The sequence below is a fragment of the Protopterus annectens genome, chromosome 4.part1 (assembly GCF_019279795.1).
Source record: "Protopterus annectens isolate FY-2018-M chromosome 4.part1, PAN1.0, whole genome shotgun sequence".
Taxonomy (NCBI): domain Eukaryota; kingdom Metazoa; phylum Chordata; order Ceratodontiformes; family Protopteridae; genus Protopterus; species Protopterus annectens.
The window spans coordinates 177149860-177173623 of NC_056734.1; the positions used below are offsets into that span (position 1 = coordinate 177149860).

Genomic DNA, 23764 nt, shown 5'->3' on the forward strand with positions numbered 1-23764 from the left:
ACTAAACAAAGCAGTGGTGCAATCGGTCATACCAAAGTACAGTACAGTGAGTGAAGTGTGATTCTTATGTAACAGAAAAATATAACTGTTACAAGCTTTATTAAACAGGATACATACGGTAGCACTGTCTTCCATCAGCACCAAGCTCAAAGCCAGGATTACATGTGCACGTGAATGTCCCCAGGGTATTCACACAACCATGAGCACATGTCACAGTCCTCAAGCTGCACTCATCAACATCTGAAAGTAAACAGGAAAGAAGTGATAGTTATTTATTTTATGAAGCTATCCCTTGCAGTTAATAAATTAAGCAAAATAATCATTCTGGAATTTGTCACGGAATTGTACAATAGATATTTGATAACAATAATGTGCTCAAGTATAGCAAAGGAGAGCCAATGAGACCACTAATTACAATAATGCATCAGGTTCAAGTAAAAACAACCACAAGTCAGGCAATACTTCTGAGCACAGCAACATTCTGTTTATTTTTGTGTTTTATAGATAGACCAACCTTGAGATTATAACATTTTTCCCAGTGATGAGTAACTGCAATTGTCATGCATTGTGATGGGTAAGGTGCTCAAGCCTCATGGGCAGCTGCTAAATACAACCATGTGACTGAATATACATCCAGCATCACAGAGATATATATGATCAGTTAAAATAAGTCAATGGATGATTACAGTGGAGAGCTGAGGGTATGATTTTCTGTAATCAAAGGGAATATGCTGTGTACACACAGTCTCTCATGGTGGTGCAGTGGTTTGTGTTGTTGCCTCACAGGAAGAAGTTATCCGGTTCATTTGTCGGCTGGAGTGTCTTCTGTGCAGAGTCGGCATGTTCCACCCATGGTTGAGTGAACGTTAAAGACATGGAGGTAAGTGTGTGTGTGGGTGTTCCTTCTTTGAAGGTTGGGCACAAGGCTGGCAACTCAACACAGTAAAAATCCACTGCCAATCATTAACGGAATGGTGATCCGCTGTGGCGACCCCCAACTGGGAAAAGATTAAATACTTTATGCTGTGTAAACAGTATTACCATGAATAAATGAAATTCCTTGAACTTATGAGATTGCAATGAATAGTTATTTTCAAAGATCATAGTTATACTTTTATTTCATATCTGTGACATAAATAAGAAACTAACCTTCTAGTATGTGCCATGCAAGTTACTGATAAGAAAGACATCTAATAGACTGGCACATGAACAATCTTTGGAAGGTTGCTTTATACCACAACCAAAAATGTGCCGATTTTTTCATGTGTCTAACAAAATACAAAAATACAATATATCATCTTATTATGTACTTCAGATTACTAAGGACACAGGCTAGTTCGCTGACATACTATCAAGCTAATAAGTTACCAGTTCAGGCCACTTACGTCTTACATATAAAAGAAGCTGACCCTTATATGCATTTAGGATCATAGGAAGAATATAACCTTTAAGGAAAATACTAAGGAGAGAAGATACTAGCTATAAAATGACCATAACACTGCTCTGTGATATCTAAAAAGCCTTTTTAATATTAATGTATTTAGCTAGAAATAATAAACATAGGGATTTGGCAATTGCTCTGCATCAGAAACAGAATAAGCATCTGATAAAGAAACCAAAGAAATATGATTTGTGTGCATATTACTGAAAGAATATTCTTTCCTTATGTACTCTTGCTTAATGTACATCAGTTTCTGGTTTTGTAAGAGGAATAGGTAATAATAATAAAAAACTTATGTACTTACCATAACGCTCCCTCTGTGTTGTTCATTTTCATTCTTCCTCAGTTAATAGGATCAGATCAATCCTCGCATATGACTTGTCCATTTTACTAGCTTGTGATCACCAACGAACTCTTGAGCTCTTTCCCTAACCATAATGTACCACTCTTAACATTCCTCAGATCTTGTTTGCAGCTTGACAGGAAGCATGTAAAAGAAGTACCATAACTGGAGTTCAATACAAAGGACATGGCTATCCTGAAGTAGCTCATTCCTCCAGACATCAGTTATGAAAAATGGAGGGGGAAGGCGGGTGGGGAGTTGAGGAAGAATGAAAATGGACAACACAGATGGAACATTATGGTAAGTACATAACTGCTTTATCTGATGTTGTCCATTGTCATGCCTTCCTCAAATAATGGGACAGAATCCCCGGCTACCTAAAATCCTGGGAGGACTCTAAGAAAAGATATTCCCGAGTACAGCTGAGCCAAAGGCTGCTCTTCCCCTTGAGACCAAATCTAGTTTGTAATGAATGACAAAGGCATGAGGATATGACCAGGTTACAGCTGCACATATATCATCCATAGAAGCTCTAGACTGGAATACAGCAGAAGTTGCCATAGAACTGGTTGAATGAGCCTTTAATGTTAATGGGATATTCAATTTGTTATAGATAAAGGACATGCAATTTGTCAGTCATCTAGCTAGAATTACCTTTGTAATTGATTCGCCCACTTTATAATGTGCAAAGGAAACAAATAACTGATCCGTCTTTCTAATCTCTTTTGCTCTGCATAGTTAGAAACATAATTGTCTATGAACATCCATTAAGTACAGCATATAGTCCCTTTTATTTCTATACTTTGGGTGTCGTCCACAGCTTCAGGCTTCAGACTGTTAAAACACAATTTATTAATCGCTTAAAAAGTGAAGCTGACAGGATTTAAACTTCACTAGAATATGGTGAACTGAAAAAAGTTAAGTATCCAAGCAGTTGTCATCCACAGCTTCAAACGTCAGGCTGTTAAAACTCAATTTATTGAAAACTTAAAAAGTGAAGCTGACCAAATGCAAGCTTCACTGAGATGCTGAAATAATTAGCCTAGTAATTAACATCCACAACTTCAGGCTTCAAGTTGTTAAAGCACAGTTAATAGATGCTTTGTAAGCAAAGCTGACAAAAACATATACTTCACTGGAGTGTAAAAAGCTGATGAAATTGTCCAAACGATAAGCGCTTCCGGCAGATGCCTTTTTCAGATCGTATAAAAGTGTGGTTAGCTCTTCCTGTTTATAAAGGAAACACAATCAAGAGCTGGTAGCTAATTGTCTTTGGTGTTCTTAAAGGCACAGGACAAAAATAAATGTTCAAAGTGGAGATTTGTCTCCTATAATGTAGTTCAATGGTAAAATGCTAGAATCATGTATTAATGTTTGGTAGGTTTCTTCTAGATTTTAGAACAGGTCTGAGAGGTACTATTGTATTAAGACCTGGGGGTCGATTGGCTCTAAAATTGTTGATCCAAAAGATCTCTCTCAATTCTGTCCTGTTATGGACATCTCCTTCCCTGATGTTATGGGTGACCACTTCCACTGCTTTGAACAAGAAATTATGCATAGGATGGACCAATACGTGTGCTGCTAAGGCATTATGTGGAACTTTCTGATCAATGTCTCTGACATGTCGTAGAATACGATCCTTTAATCGTTGGTCAGTTTTACCAAGATAGAAAGCTTGGCACTTGCGACAGGTAGCCAAATAGATAATATGGCTAGTAGTACAATCAGCATAAACAGCGAAATGAAAGTTACGTCCAGATACTGGGTGGAGAAAAGTATTACTAGTATCTAAATAAGGACAAGCTTTGCATCTGCAGCATTTAAAAGTACCTTTGTGGTCTGATAGTGGACCACCATGTTTAAAGCCATCTTTATGGCATAATAATCTCTTGATATTCTTTTTATTCTTATAGAGAAACCTGGGTCTCTCTCCAACGATGCTCTTTATTTTATCATCCGCTGTCAGAATCAGCCAAAATTTCCTGATCTCTTCACAAACCTGTCGATTGTCTGAACTGTAAGTGAGCATACATCTAAGTTGTTGAGGTGTTGTGTCATTAGACTGTCTTCGTGAAGATTGTTCAGACCTCTCTGAGTAATAAGGTTGACCTCTTTGCTTTCTATAGGTTTGCACCTGTGAAACTGGTGGAAAATTATATTCCTGGTAAGCCCTATCCTTCAAATATCTACATAGATTGGATTGCTCTTCCAAGAATTCCTCCTCATCAGTACATAGTCTTGAGACTCTTAAAATTTGGTTGTCAAAGATGTTATCAAAATTATGTCTTGGATGCATGCTCTGCCTGTGTAAGAAATGATTTTGCCAGGCCTCTTCACTGAAAGTTAAATGCCTTCCCTCTTATGGAAACACCTATCTGGAGCTGTTAGCCCAATGGCAAAAGATTAATTTGGAAACTAGCCAAAAATACATGAGGCTGCTCATCGATTTTTTTAAACCTGAAGAAGAATAAATTTCCTCTTTTATTTCTAAGAAACAAGAAGAACTGGAATGTTATGATTTGCAGGACCAGCATTTATGCCAGATTGAAAAGTTACAAGTGAACTTAAACACTTATGGCAATAAGCTTAAACTACAAAAAATGGGTAAACTGAATCGAGATCATAGGGATTTCATTAACGGTCATATCTTTGAATGGCCTAGAGAGGATAACACCAATCAAGGACGTCCCCATTTTTCTACTACTAAACAAAAGAAAGCCATACAAGGTTTGGCTGTAAAAGAGACTGCTAACACTTTGCATCCTTCTCGAACTACTACCTCATCAACTTCTCTTCCCTCCTCGACTTCATCTACAGGAGAGGAGGTTCCTACTGTTAGCACTGAAATTGTCACCAGGGATCTGGGAGGTACTGGTGCTAACGATACCAATGATGGTAGTAATTCCAACACCACCATTAACTGTGCTACTAGACCTAAAGAAGCGATGACGCACCTACCAGTAAACTGGCCATTGCCGGTTTTTGTGAGGGAGAATTCGTATGGGCCACAGAGGACGCAGAGTCAAGAATGCAAACGGAAGAAGTTTGTGGACTAAATATTGGGGACTAAATAATGACTTAGTAGTTAACTTATCCAAGATTACACTGGATCCTGATGTTATCAGCCTGTTAAATAAGGGACTGAGTTTTATTCCAGCTGTTTCTTCTGATGTGAATGAATTCATGACGGATGTTACGTTGTTCTGCAGGAACGTGTCCCTGAAATGTATTTTTGGAGAAGGTTCTACGAAAGAACAGCAGACCTATAAGAAATTGAGTTTATTTACTCCAGTTAATCCTCCTCAAGTAGAACTTTTTATGAAATTGTGTGAGGATGAGATAAACAAGGTGAGAGGTACAACAGATAAAGTTAAGAATTGTTTCTATAACTTGAACAGGAAAGAAAAAGAGGCTCTCCAACAGTTGAGAAGGACAGATAGCTTGGTGATCAAACCAGCAGATAAAGGTGGCTGCATAGTAGTGATGGATGCAGACTGGTATCGTAATAAAGTTTCACTGATGTTGGATGACAACATGACTTATCGCAAATTGAGTAAGAAAGAAGTAAATCAGAGAATTGAACATATCAGAGGGAGCACCTATGATCTACTGATGGAAAGAAGGATCAGTCAAGATTTATATGAATTTTTTGAAACACCTCATCCTATGTTTCCCAGCATTGGTGGATTACCTAAGATACATAAAGATCTTTTGGACCCTCCCTTACATCCAATTGTCTCTGGGAGTGGATGGATCACTGAATCCATATCCATGTATGTTGAAAATGAACTCAAGAAAGCTTTGCCTTATGCTACCACTGTCTTGAAGGATACAGGCAGCTTGTTGAAAGACTTGTTCTCCACTGTTAAGTCTCTGGATGGTTTTGATAACCTTCTACTTGTAACTATGGATATAACCAGTCTCTTTACTGTGATCCCCCATGAGTATGGCCCGAGGGCCTTACATGATTTTCTGATTAGACATAATTTAACAATGGAACCTCTTTGTTCTCTGCTGGAATTAGTCCTTGAGAATAACATCTTTATGTATTGAGATACCTTTTATTTGCAAACCTGGGGTGTTGCCATGGGAACTCCATGTGCCAACAGTTATTCAAACCTGGTCTTGGCTGAGTGGGAATTTAAAACAATCTTCAGTGATGGAAATATCTGGAAGAATGAACTTGTCTATTATGGGCGATTTGTGGATGATGTTTTTTGTTTATGGAAAGGAGGTATTGACCAATTGGATCTTTTTGTCAGCTTCATTAACAACAGCACTGACTTCCTTGAGTTCAAAATGAAACACTCATCCTCAGTCATAGATTTCTTGGATGTCAAGATACGTTTACATCCAACTCAAGGTCTTTCTACTGGGGTGCATAGGAAAGAGACCTGGCAAAATCATTTCTTACACAGGCAGAGCATGCATCCAAGACATATTTTTGATAACATCTTTGACAACCAAATCTTAAGAGTCTCAAGACTATGTACTGATGAGGAGGAATTCTTGGAAGAGCAATCCAATCTATGTAGATATTTGAAGGATAGGGCTTACCAGGAATATAATTTTCCACCAGTTTCACAGATGCAAACCTATAGAAAGCAAAGAGGTCAACCTTATTACTCAGAGAGGTCTGAACAATCTTCACAAAGACAGTCTAATGACACAACACCTCAACAACTTAGATGTATGCTCACTTACAGTTCAGACAATTGACAGGTCTGTGAAGTGATCAGGAAATTTTGGCCGATTCTGACAGCGGATGATAAAATAAAGAACATCGTTGGAGAGAGACCCAGGTTTCTCTATAAGAATAAAAAGAATATCAAGAGATTATTATGCCATAAAGATGGCTTTAAACGTGGTGGTCCACTATCAGACTGCAAAGGTACTTTTAAATGCTGCAGATGCAAAGCTTGTCCTTATTTAGATACTAGTAATACTTTTCTCCACCCAGTATCTGGACGTAACTTTCATTTCGATGTATATGCTGATTGTACTACTAGCCATATTATCTATTTGGCTACCTGTCGCAAGTGCCAAGCTTTCTATCTTGGTAAAACTGACCAACAATTAAAGGATCGTATTCTACGACATGTCAGAGACATTGATCAGAAAGTTCCACATAATGCCTTAGCAGCACACGCATTGGTCCATCCTACGCATAATTTCTTGTTCAAAGCAGTGGAAGTGTCACCCAAAACATCAGGGAAGGAGATGTCCATAACAGGAAAGAATTGAGAGAGAACTTTTGGATCAACAATTTTAGAGCCAATCAACCCCCAGGTCTTAATGCAATAGTACCTCTCAGACCTGTTCTAAAATCTAGAAGAAACCTACCAAACATTAATACATGATTCTAGCATTTTTAACATTGAACTACATTATAGGAGACAAATCTCCACTTTGAACATTTATTTTTGTCCTGTGCCTTTAAGAACACCAAAGACAATTAGCTACCAGCTCTTGATTGTGTTTCCTTTATAAACAGGAAGAGCTAACCACACTTTTATATGATCTGAAGAAGGCATCTGCCGAAAGCGCTTATCGTTTGGACAATTTCATCAGCTTTTTACTCCAGTGAAGTATATGTTTTTGTCAGCTTTGCTTACAAAGCATCTATTAACTGTGCTTTAACAACTTGAAGCCTGAAGTTGTGGATGTTAATTACTAGGCTAATTATTTCAGCATCTCAGTGAAGCTTGCATTTTGTCAGCTTCACTTTTTAAGTTTTCAATAAATTGAGTTTTAACAGCCTGAAGTTTGAAGCTGTGGATGACAACTGCTTGGATACTTAACTTTTTTCAGTTCACCATATTCTAGTGAAGTTTACATCCTGTCAGCTTCACTTTTTAAGCGATTAATAAATTGTGTTTTAACAGTCTGAAACCTGAAGCTGTGGACGACACCCAAGGTCCTTTTTCTTTGTTCATTTGTCTACCCTCGGTGTCTTTAGTAGTGGTGAGGAGAATTTATTTCTTGTTTTATTTCTATACCATGGGAAAATCCTGGCAAGTTAATGGATTGGTTAATATTGGATTCTGACACCACTTTAGGAAGGAAGGAAGCATTAATACATAATGTGACCCTATCCTTATGAAAAATCAAGTATGGCTGCTTAGAAGATATTGCTTAAAGTTCTGAAATTCTTCTAGTGGATGTTACTGCTACTAAAAAGACAGTTTTCCAGATCAAAAATCTATGATCACATTTAACTGCAGGTTTAAAGGGAGAGTCTATTATGGCTTGCAGTACCAAATTTAAATACCATGGTGGCATGGGGTCTTTAATCGGGGGTCTTAGCAGAAGAGTACCTTTCAAAAATGCTTTGCACAGTTTAGAGGAAGCCAGGGAAGAATTTTAAAATCCCACTTGAAAGTTAGGGATTGCTGCAAGCTGAACTTTAATAGTTGATGAACTAGCACCCTCAATAAACAAACCCGCTAAAAATTCAAGAATAGAATGAATTGGAGCTTAGAGGGGGTCTATCTGATTCGGTTCTGCCAAATAAACAAACCTTCTCTATTTACTCATGTAGAGTTTCCCAGTGGAACGTTTATGGGAAGATAGAAGTAAGGAATGGACAGCGGAAGAAAGCACTGGTTGCCTGGCTATTAATGGAATTGGAAAAACTGTGCTGTTAGTTTGAGATTTGAGATATCCCGGTAAGTGAGACAGAAGGTCTGGAATTTGATCCAGAATCCAAGGTGGTTATAGTAGACGAGGCCAAATGAAGGGGAACCAAATCTGTAGAGGACAGTAAGGAGCAATGAGGATGACTTTGCTCTTCAACTGGGCTGCTTTTGAAGGAATTAGGGGAGTTGGAGTATAAGCATACAGTAGAGCGAGGGCCAACTGTGGAGCAGTGCATCCCTCAGTGATTTCCCCTGTGGGAGGATCAGGGCAAAAAAGTTGCTGTAATTTTGTTCAGGGGAGATGCAAAAAGATCGCAACAAGTCTGTCCCTACAGACTGAAAATCATTTCTACTTTGTTGTTGAGAGACCACTCATGAGGTAGTAAAATGTACTTGCTCAGTTTGTCTGTTATCACATTGGACTTCCCAGAATATGTGTTGCTATTAGAAAGTGGTTGGAAGATATTGTCCATTGCCACACTCTGAGGGCTTCTCTACATAGGGGATAGATCTGGATCCCCATTGCTTGTTGATGTACCAGACTACTGACATGACTGGATTGCAACTTTCCCAACAGGAAGACAGTCCTAGAATGCCTGCAACACTAAGAACAGTGCTCTCATCTCCAGAACATTTATATGCAGGTTGGCCTCTACAGGGGACCAAGTGCCGTGGACTGTTTTCCCCAGGACGTACCCCCACCACCTAATCTGGGAAGCATCCATGGTCACTATGGCCCTGGGCTGAGGGAGGATGAAAGGATGACCTTGTAACAGCTGTTCTGACTGCATCCACCATGAAAAGTATTGTTTTCATACCTGGGTTATTCTTATCTTTGCAGACATGGGCTGAGAAAGCATTGACCATTGTGTTGCTAGCATCCATTGTAGAATTCTCAAGTGGAATCTTGCCAAGAGGACTAAACCTATTGCCGCTGACTTTGATCCCTGGACTTGCAGAATCATTCAGGTTAAAATTCTGGTACTGCAAATTATTTTCCTGACATGCAACCTTATTGTTTGCACTCTCGATAAAGGAAGAGAAGGTATCATAGATACTATGTTGAACACTCTTCCTAAGAATTCGAATGTCTGGATTGGTTGCAGATTAGACTTGCAGTAACTTATGGTTATTTGAAGATACAAACAGCTCTGTAACATCTGATCCTGAGCTTCTATCAGTCGATGCTTGATCAAGGCGGTAATGAGACAGTCATCTAAATATGGAAATGCCGAGAATCCTTGCAGTCTTAAGTGAGCTGCAACCACTGCCATGCACTTGGTGAACACCCTGGAGGCTGTGGTGAGGCCAAAGGGCAGTGCTCTGCCTGATAGTGGTCGACTCCCAGCCAGAAGCATAAGTACCTTCTGGATCACCTGTTCATCTTTATGTGATAGTACACATCCTGAAGGTCTATCGAGCACATCCAGTCATCCTTGCCAAGAAAGGGCAGAATGGATTGAACTGTGACCATCCAAAACTTTGTTTGTCGAACTGACTTTTTCAAAACACTGAGATCCAGAATTGGTCTCCAGTCCTCTGTTTTCTTTGGAACTATAAAGAATCTTGAGTAAGTTCTTAAAATACTTTACTGTCAGTCATATGTCTGACGTGGGCATACTGAATAAAGTCAATGTAAGTGATGGGGTAAGGGGTTGTCTGTTATGAAAATGACTGTATGTGAAAGGCGGTAGTATAGTGTGTATATAAAAGTAGCACATTTGCAATATTTGTTAACCTTTCATCAAAAACATCAGCATTTCACACAATAAGTGACTGCTTGTGCTGCTCTGGGCAGCATGTGTGCAAAAGCAACTGATCACTGGCATGGTGGTGAACTATCATTGTCAGATCACAGAGCTTGGTTCTGTGGTTGAATTTTTGTCTGCAATTCTTTCTTTACTCACTCTGCATATATTCCCTGTCAATGTGGGTTTTATCCAGGTATTCTGGTTTCCTCCCACAGACCCCCCCCCCCAGCTGTATAATGTATGCCTGTGGCCACCTTTACTTTCACTTTCATCCCCAATCTAATATCAAAGGATAAACAGAAGGTAACTATCTTACTTTGCAGGGATAGGCAGACAGTTCATCCATACAGGATTTGAACATCTTTACAATCTCTTGTTTTATCAGTTTATTGGGAACTACTCTTTTTGTCAGTTTTGAACTTTAAGCTTTAGACACAAGGTATGTTTCCTTGCAAGAAAAAAAAAATAAGATTACATTCCTTTCCTTGCTCATAATTTTCATTAGTATCATCAGTGATTCAAAAGGTTGCTAAAAAACACTCAGATGACACCTCAGAAAACCTAGAAATCTCTGATTTGTAGGACCTAGCGGCCACAAGCTACCACCTTAATTAATTAACTACCTGAACACTTTTTACAGACAAGTCTTGGCCAGTTAGTGTATATTAAAAGCAGAAAAGGCTAAAAAGTAAGGAAAAATGAGAAAAAAAAAAACAAGAAAGAAGTATTCTATCTGGAGTTTGTGGCCAGGAGAGAGGGAAAACAGGAGAGGGGAACTGGGGAGTTGCAGGGACGACCACTACGCAATGGAGGGCATGGGATCCTTTGTCAAGTGTTATGTTCCAACTAAGGATGGCCTTGTTATTTGCAATCAGAAAGTAGGTATATATAGTCCATTAACTAGCTATAATGAGTAGGTACTGAGGTAGTCTGTGGATTAAACTGACTGACACTGTCTGTTGTTTAATCGCAGGTGATATTCTCTGACCTGTCATAACAGACCCCACACCATTCCAATTAACCCCACACATTCATTTGCTTCCTGCAGACCCCCCTCCTTGATTTGAAGTCACCAGCCACTACTGGAATAAATGCTGTCAAGAAATGGCACAGTATACTGAGGATCACATGGAAAATGGGGCCAGATGCTACTTACCCAGGAAACAAAAAGCTATAGGACTGTGTACAGTGCTCACTTCTGGGAACTGAGATGGGCATGAATTATGTTGTTCAGCAAAGACATGCAAAAGAGAAGTGCTACTGCTGGTTCAAGAAAAGGCAAGCTGGTGCTTGATAGGTAAGGTTTTAGATTTCTACAGGGAATGCATGGTTAGTGTCTATGCATTGGCATACATGTAGCCTTTTCATTCATCTCCTTGTGGCGGCAATTTAAGGCAGTTAATACTTATAACTGCCCTGTTTTTATTGGGAATGGCCTCACTGTAGTTCAGGATTCAGAGGTAAAAAGACACAATTTGACTTGAGGTTTACTAACTCACACTGTTCTTTATGGCACTAATGCAACACCCTGGCATGATGAATGCATGGAGAGTTTTACATTATCAGGACACTGGCTAAACCTAGCCTACTCTTCTGACATACAGGGATAAACCTCTGACTATGACACAGGTGACCTGAGTTCCATTAGCAGCTCAGGCACCTGTTGAAAGTGGTGTGGGAGAAAAAGAGAAAATATGAGATGTCCTATAACCAAATTTTCTTATGTGAGCTATTGCTTGGTATGTTTGTAACCACCCAAAGGCTCTGTACCCAGCTGTGTATGATGCAACTGTTTCAAGGAGAAGCTCAAGACTGATTGTCTGACAGCAAAGAGCTCATGATGTGAGGTACAGGAACTGGATGAATTAATGGGCATACCATGTAGAGGATGCAAAGATGCTTTTCAAGAATAAGGATGACCTGAGTGCCTACAACAGTGTCAAGGGGGAGCTAAGCTAACTTTGCTTGCCATATACTACTTACAGAGGATTGTACTGCAAGCTTGGATTATGTACTAGCTTTTCAAAAAAATAAATAAAAGAGAGAGAGAGAAAGAGATAAACTGGGAAAGTAAAAGATAAGGGCAAAACAATTATAGACATGGCAGAGATAAGTTTAGAGTTTATTAAATCTTATGTGTATTTTTGCACAGATGCAACCATGGTGAGTATAAATATAAGGAAGGATGGTTTTATGGAGCTTTTGAAGTGGATCATGGAGGTTGTTAAAGAAATAGACTATGGAAGCAGTCAAGACAGCTCTAAGGTGGAAAAGTATTGGGCTCATAGGTATTTACTAGGCATACATAGCAAAAGACCATTGAGCAGCCTGTTTCCTTTCCAAACTGACCCCAAAGACTGTCTGGTTAAGTGACTTGCTTGGAATCACATAACAGACAAATGAATACTGAAGGAATCAAACTGTGTACTGAGGGAAGCAGTTCATTAACAGCATATAGCCTTAATGTATTGCCTGCCAGGCCTGTTTGACAGAATCCCTTTACAGGCATATAAGCTGCATATTCATCAGACTTTTAACCCCCATGGCCTTCTCATTTGGTGCATTCAAAAAGCTGTAGGTGCCTAACTCAATCCACTCCTCATAAGACCAGTACCTCTTAAGACTTAGAAAGATTTTCCACTCCCAAACAAACAAGACCTATTTTACTCATCAGCGTGGAAGCAAAAGTGTTAAGTGTTCTTTATCACAGACTATAGCTCCTATTAAATGGCTTGGTGTATGCATCACAGGTACGGCTTGTAAAGGAGTGCTTCAATTCTGATCATATCAGAGCACTTACCAGGCTTGTGTAGTTGGATCATATGCAAGTTGCGTTTATTCTAGTGGATTTACTATATTCAATTCTACTGATTGGTTCTACTTGTGTGTAACTGTGTGTTCAACATGCCTATGAAGTGAATAAGTGCATTTTAGAACTCTTTGCAGCTCTCCTCTTGCTACAGTGCAAGATACCATATGTAATGAGACTGTATAAGAAATAGACTTCACAGTCTGGCTTTGTCAAGGGGAGATCCTGCCTGCTGAATCTGGTTGACTTCTTCAAGGCAGTCATCAAGGCTGTGGATGAGGGTAAGGCAGTGCATACAGCCTACCTCGACCTGGCCAAGGCCTTTGATACCATTCCCCACTCACGTATCATTGATAAACTCACCAAACTAGGCATCAATTCTTACATCACTAGGTGGGTTGCAAATTGGCTCACAGACAGGACCCACAGAGTGCAAGTTGTGGATTCCATGTCAGACTGTTGACCAGTCACGAGTGGAGTCCCACAGGGCACGGTCCTGGGCCCTCTCCTGTTTGGCATCTACTTCTCAGAAGTCCAGGCCAACATAGGAGGACTCTGGCTGACCAAGTTCATTGATGACTGCAAGCTAGGAGTCAATATCAACTCCCCAAGTGATGCAGACATCCTAAAAAAGGGCTTCTCTAAGACCAATGACTGGTGTCAGAACCATGGCCTGAAGCGTAATGCCAAAAAATGCATTCTCATCACCTTTGGAAAAAACTCAGTTCCCATGAATTACCCTGTTGATGGGAGCCCAACTGAAGGAGCCATAAGAGATCTGGGCACCCAGGTCAACAGCCACCTCACCTTTGACCACCACAGTGCCACTCTGGTCAGTAGGTCCTTCTACATGGCACATCTTATAACCAAAAGTTTCTCATCCAGGAAAAAACAGGTCTCATCCCTCTCTACTTATCCTTCATTAGACCAATCACCGAATATAATGCCCCATTTGGCATGTAACTGACCAGACACCTACAACAGCTGGAGAGGCCATAAAAATACCTAACAAAAAGGATCCTATGCCTTAAACACATGTCCTACATGGACAGACTCAAGAAACTTCAGCTGTTCTTAGTATCTTATCGTTTACTTAGAAGTGATCTCTGCTTGACTTACAAAGCCATGTCTGATCCAGCCCTACTTCAAATGCTGCACCTAAAGAAATCTCAACCTCCCCATGCAACACTCTCCAGAGATCACAACCTCATTACCACAATTAACAGAACATTCTGGAGGGACAGGTTCAGCTCCCAAAGACTGCCCATACTCTGGAATATGCTTCCCATTCATGTCAAGCAGATCACCTCACTGGCCTTCTTCAGGAGAAATCTTGACGAGTGAATGGGTAACAGAAAGTTCACTCCAGGGATCATTCCAGTTGCCCTACTAGATAGGGGCACTGTGAACTAACATTGGGTGGCACGGTGCCTGGGCAATCTTTTTGGGCTAGGCTTGTAAAGGCTACAGGGCCATTAGCCTAGTACACACCTATAAACCTATATGTTCCTGCCTTCCTTTTGAATAAGGACACAAAGACAAGAATGCCTGCGCCACTGACCATCACTGCCTAGCTGTGGGTGTGAAGAATATGGAAAGACAGCATTATCTGAGTAAGGAATAAGGATGCCTATGTTTGCAAATATCTGTCTCATGCTGACCAGGGCCCTGGATAAGGACTGTCAGATGTGTACAGCACTTCATGTCTTGTATGTGATGTTTTGACTAAGGGACACCGTAGCTAAAATGAAAGTCTTCCATTCAATGGAGCAGAGGTAGAGGCCCAGTGATAATACATAACTCCCATTTCCAAGGGTATAATAATCTATTCAAGTACTTGGGTATATTACTGCAACAATCTCCATATAAAAATTTAAAACTACTTTAGAAATTGTGGAAGTGTCTAACAGGTAGAAAGCCATTCATGGATATGTTTATTTTGGCTACTTTGGGGGGGTGGTTAATGCCATAAAATAGATGTACTGCTCAAAGTTCTTTCATACTTTTTTTTTTTCGCGCTTGCTAACTGCATAGGCATGTGGGCATGTTAATGGCCCAATAAAGATGCAAGATTCATCTCAGGACTACATATGAGAAGTCAAACAAAGAAACATGAAAATTGATCTTATTTATCCCTTTGAAAGTGGAATGAATTGAGTTTATTCTCTTAAGTGCATGTGTACATGCATTTACCTTCTATCAGATATTCAACAGTCACTTTGAGCATTTTCCATTATGGAGTGGCTGGTGGTAGGTACCCAAGGTGGTCTACAAATAATGGGATTGTGTGGAATATTAAATGCCACCAGAGTATATTATATACTTGGCACACCTTGCAAGTGTTGATCAAACTGGAAAAGATAAGAGGAAAAGCACACCTGTCTGCTGCTTTCAGCCCTCATGTAGGTATACAAACAGACAAAGACACAAAAGTGTGGAAAAGGTAGAAATAAGCCACTACACAGATCTTAAATGATCGTCAGCAGATGTAAGTTCTCATGTTCCTGCTGGACATTCCACAGTCTCTCCTTTTGCTAGAGTATGCAATGATGTTATAGTCAGTCCATGGTCTATAATCACCTTGCCAATACTCACCCTCCTTGAGCACTTCCTGTCTCCAGAATAGGGCAAGTCAAGTCTGGATGATATATAGAGACCCAGGCAATCATCAAGGTTTGTCTTAAAGGAAACAAGGCTATCACTCTGTTTTATATGTAAGATTATTACAGACCTGGGGGGTACAGCGATTTATTTGCTGATGGAAGGTCAAGTCTTTTGTTTGGATGTTTGTGAAGCCATTTGATTTGTGGAGGCGTAAGAGATCAAGGAGAGTAGGGTGCTTAAAAGCAAGGAATGCTAGAAATAAATCACAAAGATACTTCAAACATGTAATAGCAGCTGGTAGTCTTTAGCCTGGTGATCCTTTTAGCCAGGAGCCTGTAGGGTCTTTATAGATGCATGAAGTGTTTTAGATAGATGTACACTAAAAGGGGCATTATATTCTATTGTTGATTTGATCAAGGCACAGTACAGAGCAATGGTGACTTCTTTTGAACTGGATAAGAGATGTTCAGTTATTAACTAGCCTAGAAAGAAAGAAAGAATGAATTTCTGACTATTGTTACTATGTGGCAGTCAAAAGCAGGGCGTTGTGTGCAAGGGTGCTGAGTTCTCTGACAAACATATCAGTCTGGATTGGAGAGCTGTCTATACTGTGAACTGCTGGTTTGCACTTAATTTAAGCAAATTTCTAATACATCACTGATATGCATGGTTTAGCCCTTGCTATACTACCAGTTTGGAGTACTCTGCAAATTTAGTTAGCCATATGTCTGGGTTAATGGCTTGCAGATACAAGAAGCAGATGTCCAAGAAAAGGGGTCCCGGTACTGAGGCCTGGGTAAAACAATAGTGAACATTTTGTTTTATGAGGGGGCACCTCATTTTTTCACAACCTCAGTGTATGTTGGATTAGTGTGATCTTGAGGAGGTATGGTTGAGTTTTAGTGTTGCCTACCAACTATTTGTTAAACTGATGAGGTAGCCTCCATGTTATGTAGATAGCTGTGCCTCTCACATACCATGTCATGCTGACGCAGTAGTAGCCGATTGTCATTAAGAGTCAGGCAGTTCCTACACTGTTTCAGAATTCTAAGTGTAATGATGGTGGCAACAGAAGGGAGAGAGGTAGACCGCGCTTCCATGTTTGCCAGGTGGGTTGAACTACTGAGGGCAGGAATGATATACTGAACAAGTTTTAGTCAGCAGGCAGACAAGATATGTTAGGCAGATAGCCTGTACTGTGCAGGACATGTAGTAGGTAAGGATGTGCTAACTCTGATGCAACAACAAGCTCAGCCAACAAAGAAATGATGCATGGTAATCTAATCTAAGAGCAGAATGCAGACAGAGTTTAGTGCAGCAAACAAATTTAGTACGATAAGGAATGTTTAAGAACGGAAGTATCAGTATAAAGTAAACAAAGGCAGATCTCAGTGTAATACACAGTTATACTTTAATATTGAACAGAATTACAATAGAAAGAGAGCTATAACACACACATTTTTTATACTATCAATATGATGTGGAATGAACAGGCAGCAAAAATTGCAAACGCTATACTCTATAACAGCAAGCTCAGATGCTACGAAAAATAAGATAAGGGGTTGCCACCGTTGTCACACACCACACAATTCAAGGCTCAAATGCCACCAATACAATGAAGACAGATGGGTTCTGATGCTGCAAAACATACAGTTCAATACATAGGCTTGGGTGCCCCATTATGAATGTTTCCAGGATTTATCAGACTTGGTTGCCACATGCTCAGATGCAGCCAGATATAGTTATCAATAACTAACATGAGTACAAAGGTAATTGCAACTATGAACAGTTGTTGAAGAAGACTACATACTGTAAAAGTCTGGGGGAAGCAAGGAACTATTATAAAAACAGTAATAACTTTAGCAACTAGCCTCACCAATGCCATAAGTGCATAAATCCTTATCAGTGGCTCAGGTGATCAAAGTTCGATTAGCAGCTCAGTTACTTGTCAAGTTGGGAGAGGAACATGCCTATCCTAAGGAGGAGAGGGAGCATGCAGTTTAATGAAGCTGTTGTGGAGGCCAGAGCTCAGAAAAAATCATGCTGCGCTTCGGGTTGGGAGGACAGAGGTGCATGGCCAACCTATGGGCATGAGGTGGGACACATGCTAATAGTCACTCCACAGTGCCCGCTAAGCCTAACATTGAAGTCAGCATGCTGGGGAGGGAGTTAGGACCTAAACAGAAATCCTAAACAGGCTGCAGTGACTATCCCATCTTTTCTCTGTAGTACTGGCAGATTCTGGCCATAGAGCCTGCTGGCAGAAGTTGAGTCTCCATGTGGAAGAGCTCTCCAAGTAGGGAAAGTCCCCTAGTGTGGGATCACCAGAGAGCATACCTGGCAACTGAATGGACTGGACCATAGGAAGCGGGTATGAGGGAATCCTGTGGACAGAAGTAGAGTGAGATGAACAAAATGACTGAGAAACAGAGCTTTTGGCAACAGAAGGTTTTATAAGTAAACAGCAGTAGCAGTGATCAAGGCAGAGCAGCTGTGTTTGGAGTAGTAAGGAGTTCCTACAAATAAAATGCAGCAGCAGCTTTTGACTCATTTCAGCTTATGGCCAAAGCTGTGCTACAAATAAAACTGTGCAAAAAATCAATTACAAACAAGCCAACTGTGTCTAAACAATGCAAATTGCCCTGCTGCGGCATATAGTACAGCAAGGATAAATCCACTTAGAATTGGGTCTATATTATATCCTCCAACGCTTAAAAAAGTGAACGCTGATTGATCAAACTTATTTTCGCGAAACTGCAAAATATCGAAGCAGCAGAAACTCGAATTTTTTCCTAGGGAAAGAATTTGGTTGTCCGTTTCTGTTGCTTTGGTATTTTCAGTGTTATGGTGGAAAGTTACCGGTCGGATTCAGGTAAGTGTGCGATTGTGTGGATGTGAGTGTTAGGGTGATTTAGGTGAGTTAGGGTTAGGTGTGTGTGCGATTGAGTGGACATGAGGGTTACAGCGGATTTAAGTGAGTTAGGGTTAGGGACCGGGTGAGGTGAGTGTGCGATAGTGACGGACGTTAGGGTTTGGGTTAAGGTAAGTGGGTAGTTAGTGGTGTGTGCATAGTTTAGTGTAGGGTTAGGTATCAGATTTTAGGTGTATGTGCATGGATTTCTGTTTGTTTGGTGTACTTGTGTTGTGTGTATGTGTTTTGGATCAGCGATTTTTTTCCCTGGGAAAAAAAATCGCTGAGCTGACAGTTTGAGATTGTAAGCTTTCGCTTAAATTAGGTCAATCAATCAGCGTTCGATGATATAATATAGGCCCTTAGAATTGATCAGTCTAGTAGCAGTGTATAGCAAGGAAATGCAGCACACAGCAACCTAGTCCAGTAGGAAGCAGGCCTTGTTATACAGCACAATTTAAAAGCTATACTTAAAAAGTCACATCCAGTCAGGAGAAAATGTAAATTAAGCTTGGAGCAAGTAAAATGCTCAGAACACCAGCAAGATCTATTCTCTGCAGGAAAAAATGCCAAAAAGTGTTCCAAACAAAGCTCCAGCATAATAAAGAACATTAAAAGATTAACAGTAAAAGCACTGTAAAACCACACAGATAAAACTGGATTAAATAAATAATAGAATATCCTGATGTGTCTGGGACTGGCAGCAAGCTCAAATCTGATTAGAATTTATCAACTGAGAAATAGTATGCAGCAAATACAGTGCAAAACTGCCCAGTAAACAGTGCAACAAATCCTGTTATGCAGCACAGGGTTAACACTTATTCCTTCTATGCATAACCGTCTCTATTTGGACATTTGTGTCCTGTAGAAAAAAACATGAAACATTGCAAATGTTTTTGATTTTAGGACAAAATTATTACCCAAGTTTCTTCAAATACTTTCATTAACATATTTACATGAATAAGGGGAAGGTGACTGTTAGTTGGCTGTCAGGGGCCAGGATTCACCAGATCACCCAAGCACTCAGGTCACTTACCCCTAACTACCAGTATGACTCAGTCATAGTCTATGCGGGTGTGAATGACCAGAGATGTACCTCCTTGGACTACATGAAGAAACACATGATTGAGCTCTCGGAATATGTGTCACAGGCAGGTGTTAACCTAGCATTATGCAGCATTCTACCATCTCCAAGGAAGAGGCCACAATACAAGCAGAAAATGATTGACTTTAAAAACTGGCTTAATTACTGGTGTCATTCCAAAGCGGTTCAATACCGGTCAGCCTGGGAGGACAAGGTTGATAGGCCATGCCACTTGAGATGGGCTTCACCTGTCACCTATAGGCTTTCAGATATTGGCCAAAACATTATCCACTCCATAGTGCTTTTTTTAGGCATTGCCAAACAGACAAACAATTCAACATAACAAAAGCTACTCAGGACAAGCTAAAGAAGCCTCAACAAGAAACTGCACCTCCTGGAAGTTCTCCTCACCCTGGAGAATACTGATGTCTGTCCAGTTACTGAAACATGCCTTTAATACACTCCAACTGAACATGAAAGAGCAAAAGGTGGAGGTTTATCTATCTGCATAAAGGATAAGTACACCTCGGCTGGACAAACAATATGACATGCTTGAGCTACTCCGTGTCCAACTAACCATGGGAAAAATCCATTACCATATTCTTACTAGCTACAGGTCACCCACCATGAACCAGATAACCAATATATCATATTTAAAGTTACCTGAATCACTCACCATCCAACATTAATACTGTACCTCATGGGTGATTTTAACTATCCCCTCCATTAATTGGGAGCATACATGACAGCTAACATGCAGGGCCAAAAATTTCTTGACTTTGTAAATTCAAATGCCCTGGAGCAAGCAGTCTGCACTCCTACTAGGGGAACAAATACCCTAGATCTGGTACTCACAAATATGGTAAATTGCTGCACCCTGCTCCCCCCAGTGTTTTGTTCTCACTGGTAAGTTCATAGTTTCATAGGTTCATAGATAAGTACTAAGCTAATTGCCCTTTTGCGTCATTTTAAGCCTAACCAATTATCCTTTGTGAGACTCAAACCCTGAACCTTGTGTTTGTAAGGCAAACATCTTAACCATTAGGCCACCCTCCCAACCCCCTCAGATCATAAAGCGGTCTCCCTTGAAAGAAAAGTAAAACTATTCCCCCACCTAACCCCAAAAACTTTAGGAACTTTTCTAAGGTAAACTACCCTCTATTAAGGGATTGCATAGCTAGTTTTGAATCTCCCCAAACTCAGAAAATACAGAAACCTATGTAGAGGCATACACAAATGCCCTGTATGACCATATCAACACCTACATAGGAATGGAGTACCATACCAAAATAAACCCTGGTCAAACTGCAAAAAGAAGCCACCCTGGTGGACCTCTGGTATTACTAGACTGTACAAAAAATCCTGTTGTGAAACAAGGGAGAATGTGTACAACACAGCAGTAAGTCCCTCATTAGTCTAAACAAGTCAATCAGGGAACTAGTAAAAATAGCCTCCAAAGCTAAGGATAACCATAAGGCATTTTTCAGTTATGTCCACAATCATAAGAGCAACATCCAACAATGTGTGGAATTAGTTGTAGATGGCATCACCTATACCCTGCTGGAAGATGTAGAAAATCTGCTGGCCAACAAACTGAACTCATATTTTACCTTCACACCACCCCCAGTTCTCCCCTAAGAAATACCCTCCACCACTCCACTGTCAATTTTCACAAAAGAACAGGTTGCCACTGCTCTCTCTAAAGATGAAAACAGCTTCAATGTGGCCTGACAATATACCAGGTTGCCTATTAAGCATCTTAAATCGGGAGTTATTAGTCCCATTCGGCTCTCTGTTTAACCACAACCTCTGGACTGGCTTTGTCCCAATAGAGTGGAGGACAATACCTGCCATCCCTCTGCATAAAGGGGGGCCCATCTACTGACCCAAGAAACTACAGACCCGTAAGTTTGACTAGTCTTATAAGTAAGGCCATGGAAAGAATAATCATGGACCTGATAGACAATGACATAGGAGACTCCAAATACTGGACCCCACCCAATTTGGCTTTGTCAAGGGCAGGTCATGCCTACTGAATCTGGTAGATTTCTTTGAGATAATCACTAAGGCCATGGATGGGGTAAAACAGTGCATACACCTACCTTGACCTGGCCAAGGCAGACTGCAAGCTGGGGGCAATCACTGATTCCCCAACATTGTACATATCCTTTAGGAGGGTCTAGATCATACAAATGATTTGTGCCAGAGCCATTGCCTAAAACTAAATGCAAAAAATGCATTATCATACCCTTTGGGAAGTCAAATATCCCTGCAAATTGCAACATCAATAGCACACCCCTTAAAATAGACTCAGAGGTGAGAAATCTGGGTGCACAGATAGACAGTAGCCTGAACTTTAACTGACATGTGTTCACAGTGGTGAGAACATCTTTTTACATTGTACAACTTTTAAGAAAATTATAGTCCTGCTGTACTCAGCCCTCACTAAACTAATAATTGAGTACAATGCATCAATTGGCATGTACTTGACTAGGTACTTACAGCAGCTGGGGTAACCTCAGAGTTTTCTTGCAAAGGAAATACAGGCTTTAAAGAACATGAAGTATGTGGACAGACTAAAAGCCCTGTCCCCTCCCGACTATTAAGGGGTGACCTATGACTGACCTATAAGGCAGTCACAAATCCAGCCCTAATGGAGCTGCTACACGTCTGCAAGTCAAAGATAACAAGGGTAACCCAATATAGGGACCTAAACTTAGGCAGCACTCAAACAAAACATGCTGGAGAGACAGATATGTGCCTCAGAGACTGCCTCCTCTTTGGAACAGGCTTCCTATTCAGATTAAGCAGAACCCTTCCTTGGCCTTCTTCAAAAGCAGTTTAGATCAATGGATGGGAAATCACAAATTCACACCTAGGGTAGTGCCTATGTCCCTTATAGAAAGCGGCAATCTGTAAGATACTCAATGCACAGGCACAAACCCATGCTACCCTCCTACCCCTATGGGCCATATATTGGGGAAAATTGGGTTATATTGGCTAACCTAGTAAGGGCCCTTAAGCTGTCAGCCTAGCAATCTCCTATGAATCTATATGAAACAACAGAAACAATTCATATACAAGTGTAGAGTTGTATTTTTGTCAAAAAGTGAAGTCCAGGCACTGGGTGTAGGTATGTTTTTTCTGCAAAACTTCATGTTTTCATTAAAAAAAGTCCCACATTGGACATTTGAAAAGGTGGCAATCCTACTGCAGCACAAACAGAAGCTACACATAAAAGGCACAGCTAGTCAGAAAATAAACTCTAAATTAAGTGGCTTAATTTAAGCCCTATAAACAGCACATTCAAAATTCCAGAAAATGTACTCCCATTAGAAGAAAAGTGAAAAAGTGCTCCCGTTGAATAAAACTGGTACAGTAAACAGTATTTGCAAGTTTGAAAAACAGAGTAATATTTCTGAAGATGAAGTCAAAGTAATGACAGATCCAAGAAGCTGTGAACTGATTAAAATGTGTACATCAAATAAGGGGTCAAATATCTTTCCCCCGGATTCACGAATCCTCCGTGTAAGACTTAATAAGTCTTACTAGGAGGCTGCAGTTGAACGGTATGACGTCAGCGTGCCATGAATATTCATGAGGGCACACTGACTCAACTGTAAGTCTTACACGGACCATGTAGGAAAGCAGGGGGCGTATCCGACTGCCAAGCAGTCTAAATGTCCACGCCCCTGCAAGGGTTGGAAAAGTAAAATGAAAACACACAACAGCGAGTCTGCTCAAATGTCCTTGCACCCAACACCACACTCTTTGACATTGTAAACCCCCATCACAGTTATAAAAAGTAAAACATTAATTTTATTTTTTTTTAAATTCCCGAAATAGCTGCCCGTATTTGCGTGTGTGTGTGCGCGGGTGTGCCCATTGCTTAGCTGCAGTTATAAATTCCGACATGGAAGAGCATAAGAAAGAATGTTTTTGCAAATCACAGCAAATAGCAATAGCGTAATGGTAGAGCGTTCGCACAAAGAGGAGGCATTTATGGTTCGAGTCCCACCACTCCCCTTCTTATTTATGTTTTAAATCAGTATATGAAATAATACCTGACATATATGATTAAAATATTAGTAAAAAGCAGTGAAATAGCCAATGTATCAGTGAACAAAATATATATTTTTAAAGGATCCTGATATAGAATTGCCCGCAGTTAAGCAGCGCTTTA

The 23764-nt window shown here is 40.3% G+C and overlaps 1 protein-coding gene across 1 annotated transcript in view; it reads right to left on the bottom strand.

The window, feature by feature from the left end:
* The window catches only part of LOC122801191 (multiple epidermal growth factor-like domains protein 6), a gene marked incomplete at its 5' end in the record, with an annotated part of 1094182 nt that overhangs the window by 820564 nt on the left and 249854 nt on the right, over nt 1-23764 (bottom strand). Inside the window, one exon of the mRNA XM_044070750.1 lies at nt 118-240. Within this exon, the coding sequence (XP_043926685.1) occupies nt 118-240 (123 nt within the window). The remainder of the gene's footprint in view (nt 1-117; nt 241-23764) is intronic.